Below are 6,000 nucleotides of genomic sequence, written 5' to 3' on the forward strand. Positions count from 1 at the left end.
TAATAATCTGAGAATCATGAAATTAAAAATATTGTACAATATTTGACTAATATATAGAATATAATTTATTTATAATACAACCTGTATTATTTAAGGAATTGTAGAGACATATTTGTATTACATGGTCCTGTTCTCTGCACAGACCAGGTTATTGATGGTGAGCTATGGAAAGGCATTAAAGCCACTGTATCCAGGAGAACCTGTAACTCAGAGTCTTCCAGCACTGAACCCCACTTCCTGCTTAATCCTGGAGGTAAGAGGCTCTTGTAGCATATGAACTGTTGCTCTCACACACGACACAACCTACCTCTGGACTCTAAATCCCTGCCTGGGTCAATGAACTGTTCATTTGTGTGTGAAGGAAATGGACAATTGAACATCAGGATCCAAGGAATTATTTGACTTTTCTTCATTAGTATTGTAATCTTGAATAATTAGTTTTCTAAGTGTTCTATATTTTGATTTGCAACAGGGTTCTCAGGAATTTAATATTCTTTATAGTTATCATACTTGACACTGTACATATGCACTGAATGGCCATTCAAAACAATGTTTGATGTTATTAAATGTCTTGTCTTGTTTCACATAATACATGGTATCTTTAAAAGCAATTTGTCTGTTTCTTCAGTTTCTGTTCCTCTCTCCTTGAGTTGTACTTAGTCTATTGATTTACTAGTCTAAAATTATACTTAAATACTTATTTCACTATTATTTTACATTGCTTAATAAGTATGTGTTACATAATCCTACATTTTCAATAAACACCATATCGCCAACAATTGGCTACGTGCTTACGTTAGCGTGATTATTATGGTTTGGTATTGGATAAGACAAACGAAACGGTGCAAAACTAACAATAGGAGCTGAAATTAAGTTGTAAAATTAGTTAGCAAAAACCAAACATGTGGAGATATTTATCGGGTGTTGAAAAACCTCAACCGCAAAAAAATGAAGGCTTCTGCCGACACAGGGAAAAATAATGAAGAAATTGAGGAGTTTTATTACTAAATGGATGTCGAGTCGTGAGTGGCTGGTATTCCACCATTTGTTCACCTTTAAAATGTGCATCATACAGTTTGTGGGGAGTGGGATTTGTTTACATTTGAAGAGCATGTATATTAGTAAAACATGTTTTCTCTACAGTACATGTAATTCTTACTACTGAGTACTTCTATTCTTTCTAACTACAGTGTTCCAGGGATTCAATTTTCATCTGAGTTAAGTTTATTTATTAAGTTATGAGAATCTACTTTATAAAAGGTTCACTTCTCTGACACACCCAAAGTTCCATATTACACCTTTTAGACATCATTGTTTTTAAATTAAATGTTTATGTTTTGACCATTTTAATCTATTTCTGTAATAATCTAAAACAAAAACTATTTAAAAAAAACACGAATGCTTAAATCTACTTGTTAATCATAATGTAGTTTATTTTTGCTGGAAAAAATTTGGCTGGTGGAAAATCTGGTTTTCAAACAGTTTTAGAACATCTGATTTCAACTTAATCTTAATCTGACAAAAACACAACCAAGTACGTAAGTGATGAGACAAATCAGATATAAATAAGGCATCAGACTAACACTAAAAGTCAGTTTGACCCAAAATGCACAAAGTCTAAATCATCAACAAATAAGAATAACTGTATTTTTAAAAATTCAAATAATACACGTTAAACAAATCATGTTTATATACCTAAATAATCAAATAAAACAGACACATTAGACCCCTAAATAATAAAACAATAATAAATAAATCAATAATCTTAAACATGTATTGTATTTCTTTAAATCACCAGTAATTGTCATCTTTAACTAACTATAATAACTGATTGTTATGTTTGTAAATGTAAAACATCTTCTAATTAAAATAAATACTGTAAGATTTAAACTTTTTAAAACAGTGCTTTGACTAATAAAATGTCTTCCTGCATGTTTGACTCTGACAATCACAAGTCAATGTGAAACGTCTCACAGTTTAAGTTTCGTTTTAACCTGAGATTTTTCTTTTTAGTTGGTGACAGATGACGTAACGCCCTCTGTGAAATCCTATTGGTGGAGAGAAATCATGAACGTGTTTTTTTTTTTAATTCACCCTTAAAGTTCTTCAGGAAGAAGGAAACAAGAACAACCGCCTGCTCTTCTGACGCAGCGTTGAACCTTCAAGATAAATGTGAAAGAAACAAAAAACAGCCAAAATGAATTCTTCATTTTGTCTGTTTTTGTTTCTCTGCCTGAGTCTGAGTCTGCTGTCTGTTCCTGTAACTTCAGGTAAGTTTGATTAAATATTAACATGGTTTTTAGAATGGTTTCTATACTCAGGACATATGTTTAAGTACAAATTATAAAAACAAAATGTTTTATTGTTGGTCGTTGGTCAGTATGTTTAAAATGATCATTTGATTTTCGTTTTCAAATTGAAAAACTAAAGGTTTTTCATGGTGAAGAAGGGATAAACAAACATTTGAAAATCTGTTGATTTTAAATTTTTGATCCTAAAACCAAAAAAAACAGAAATACCAGAGGATATGCCACCGGGTGTTGCTCTCCTGCCCCCTTCGTGCACATCTGGGTGGCCCTTGGTGCCGGGGGCTTGCGTGTCTCTCTGCCACTCTTTCCTCTTCTCTCTGTCCCCCTGTCTCGTCCTCCCCCCCTCCTCCGCCTTCGCTCAGCGCCGGCTCTCCCGTTGGGTTTGGCGTGGGGGGCTCCTGTCGGCCCGGGGTGCTGGTGGGGGGGCTGTGGCCTTCGCTTGGGGGGCGGGCATTGCTGCGCTGGGTGGGTGGCTCGGGGGTTGGCTCGTCTGGGGGCCTGGGGTGGTGGGGTTTGTGGCTTCAGGACGGGGGGGTCCGGGATGGGTTGGGGGGGGGGGGGGGGGGGGGGGTCTGTGGGGGGGGGCACTTGCGTCCTGGGTTGTCGGGTGGCGGGGTGGTGCGGTGGGTTGCTCCGCCGGCCGGTCTGGGCGCCTTGGCCTGGTTCCCTGGGGCGCACCTTCGCTGAGCGTGCCGCTGGCGCAGTGGGCCGGGCCGCCCCCTCCCCCTCCTCCTCGGGGGCTCACTTGGGGGACCGCAGGGGCCGGCTTGTGTAGCTTCGGGGGGAGGGAAGGGTGAGTTGTGGGTGGTTGGTCTGCTGGCTGGAGGCGCCGGGCCCCGTGGGTGCCGTGTCTGGGCCGGGGTGCCCCGGGGGTGGGTCTCTGGGTTCGGCGTCTCGGGGTGCGCCCTCCCACCGTCTGCCCGGGGGCGGGCTGCGGTTCGGCGAGATGCCGCGCCGCCTTGGGCGGGGTGGGGCTGTTGGCTGGGGCCTGCTGTCCTCCGAGCTGTGCTGGCGTCGGGGGTGTCTCTTGTCGGCGCGGGGGTGATTGGGGGTGGTCTCCGTGGGTGGGGGGGGGGGGGGGGGGGGGGGGGGGGGGGGGGGCTCTGCTGGCGACATTGATGTGGGGTTGCCGCGGGGGGTTTCCGGTTGTGCTGCTCGGCGCGTCTCTGGGGCCCGCGGTGCCGTGTGCCCGTCTGCGCCGTCTGCCCTCTCCGGTGGCCCGCCGTGCGGACGGGCCGGGCTCCTACCAGACAGGCCTCCTACATGGACACTTCACATCACTCACTCCCAGCTGGTCTGGCTCACCCACTTGTTGCACCACACTCACATACCCAACCCTTGGGGGGCTGGGGGTGGAGGGGGCCGCCGCCTGCGCTACTAAGTAGTGGCGCGGGGGCGGCATTCCCACCTCTGGCTGCCCTACTAATCCCTCCAATTTTAATTACACCGAACACACCACCCCTTGGAGGGTGGGACCACCACTTCCACCCTCCGGAGCTATTGCACCACATACACATACTGTATATGAGGTCGCTGCTGTATCTCTGGCACCAAAATATATGAATTATTTCTATATTTTCCCTGCTGTTTAAAAATGTCTTTGGAAAATATTTTTGAAATGGTAAAACAAGGCTTGTCATGTGTAAAAACACTGCAAATATATTGCACCAAAGTGTGAGTGGAAGGGGTTTTCAGCAAGATATGTGAGGAGTTTTATTTTGCACAGAAAAATATATGGTCCTCATATGTGTTCTTATTTTGAAAAGAACAACTTCCAGAGGAGAAAAACAAAAAAAACACATGTTTTTGGTTCTGTTTTTCAATTTTAAATCAAAAATCAAATAATCAATTGTTTATTTGTTTTTGGATTTCCTTTTCTGAACAGAAAATTCAATGACCAAAACATTCACTGACCGTTGATAAAGTTCACACACAAAGATTAACTTTGTGTTCAAATTAAAATGAGTCAGAATGACACAAAAGCTTAAGGCTGTTTACGGTAATATAACATTAAATTTACATTTTAGCTTTGAGTGTTTTCCAGTCAGAGTTTTAGATAAATGTAGGTTTGTTTAGAAATAAATAAAAATATAAGATAATAAAGGGAAAAAAAACTCTTTGGCAACTTATAAAGCACAACATAGAGCAACAGAAACTCATCGCAGCAAAAAGTTACATATTAGAGCCAGAACAAATAATCAGCTGAGCTATTGATCAATGTTGATTAATTATTAATGGATAAAATCAACCTGATTATTCAACCACACCTATTGATTGTTCAGCACTCTCGTAATAACCGTAGTGTAAAATATGTTTAAATACTGTATATGTCAGGGCCTTTAACTGCTGAACAGTTTCATCTATTGTTTTTGGGTTCACTGTAATAAACTGATATTGTAGTTGACTCCCCCCCTTAGTGGCTGAAGCTGTTGAAGCTTTTTGTGATTTTGTTGGTTTGTGCTGATGTTTGACTTTAATAATTGTATTTTTCAATTAAAAAATACAATCAATAAGTTGTAAATCTGAATTAATGACTCTTTTTTTTACAGTGCTGCACAATCTGAGATATTTCTCCACGGCTTCCTCTGACGTACCAAACTTTCCAGAGTTTGTGGTTGTTGGTTATGTTGATGATGTTCAGATTATTCACTACGACAGTAACAGCAGGACAGCAGTGCCCAAACAGGACTGGATGAAAGAAATAACAGATCAACAGTTCTGGAAGGAAGAGACTTGGAGAGCCATGGGTGATCAGAAGATGTTCAAAGACAACCTTGAAACCTTAAAGCAGAGTTTCAACCAAACTGGAGGTTTGTTAAAGTTCTCTTGTTCTTTCTAATGCTGATGTGTGACAGTGTGTGTTAATGCTTGTTGTGTAGCTGTAAACAGACGTGTGGACACACACTGAAAAACGTCTCCTTCAAACCCTGAATAGAAAGCACAGCATCACTAAGTGAATGCTGCAGGAACCATTCCCAAAGCTGGAAAAATGCTGATGTCAGCACTTCCTCTGTCGTCCCTCAGAGTCACTAGATTCTCCATGTTGTGTATTGTGGATGTGATGACCTTAAAGGTGTCAGTGAGAGACTTGAAGCTCTTCTGTTTCCACAGTCACATGTAGTAGCGCCTCCTGTTGGTGAGATAAAGTAATGCAGCTGTGTTTGTGTTGCTCCTAAAACTGGATCCAACTTTTAGATCTTTGTTCACATTCAGGCTTCAAAAGTCTTTAAAGTGGCTCCATGTCAGAATGGAGGCCTGCAGTGCTGAAAGGATTTGGTAAGAATCAAACAGATGATCAATAGAACACATTTACAATCAGATCAGACACATTTTTAGAACAATCTTCATCTATTTGTGGATTCCTGTTCAATAATGTTGTGTGTTGATGACAGACCGTCTGTGACTCACTTTGTCTTTATGTGCTCTCTGTCTGTCTCTCTCAGGTGTTCATGTTACCAGGGATGTCTGGTTGTGAATGGGATGATGGACTGGAGATGTTGATGGTTATTGTCAGGATGGTTATGATGGAGAAGATTTCCATCGTTCATCAGTCTGACCTGACGTCAGAGACATGGATCGCTGCCAAAACAACAGCTTTCATCACTAAACACTAAACCAGAAGTGGGACAGGAACAAAGCTATGATGTCATACAATAAAAACACTACTATACTCAGATTTGTCCTGAGTGGC

At 41.8% G+C, this 6,000-nt stretch overlaps 1 protein-coding gene across 1 annotated transcript; it reads left to right on the forward strand.

The window, feature by feature from the left end:
• Nucleotides 1-2,136: 2,136 nt before the first annotated feature.
• Nucleotides 2,137-5,791, forward strand: LOC114472540 (class I histocompatibility antigen, F10 alpha chain-like). Its single transcript, XM_028461864.1, has 3 exons — nucleotides 2,137-2,270; nucleotides 4,859-5,119; nucleotides 5,753-5,791. The coding sequence occupies exons 1-3, from the start codon at nucleotides 2,198-2,200 to the stop codon at nucleotides 5,782-5,784; spliced, it is 366 nt and encodes a 121-aa protein (XP_028317665.1). The 5' UTR covers nucleotides 2,137-2,197; the 3' UTR covers nucleotides 5,785-5,791.
• The last annotated feature ends 209 nt before the right edge of the window (nucleotides 5,792-6,000 follow it).

Source organism: Gouania willdenowi, chromosome 11, assembly GCF_900634775.1.
Source record: "Gouania willdenowi chromosome 11, fGouWil2.1, whole genome shotgun sequence".
Classification (NCBI taxonomy): domain Eukaryota; kingdom Metazoa; phylum Chordata; class Actinopteri; order Blenniiformes; family Gobiesocidae; genus Gouania; species Gouania willdenowi.

Bases quoted from the DNA above. Each gene is read 5' to 3' on its own strand.
- LOC114472540 (XM_028461864.1), top strand. From the start codon at position 2,198: ATGAATTCTTCATTTTGTCTGTTTTTGTTTCTCTGCCTGAGTCTGAGT. The intron at 2,271-4,858 runs GTAAGTTTGATT...TTTTTTTTACAG, and splicing joins GTCTGTTCCTGTAACTTCAG to TGCTGCACAATCTGAGATAT. The intron at 5,120-5,752 runs GTTTGTTAAAGT...TGTCTCTCTCAG, and splicing joins GAGTTTCAACCAAACTGGAG to GTGTTCATGTTACCAGGGAT.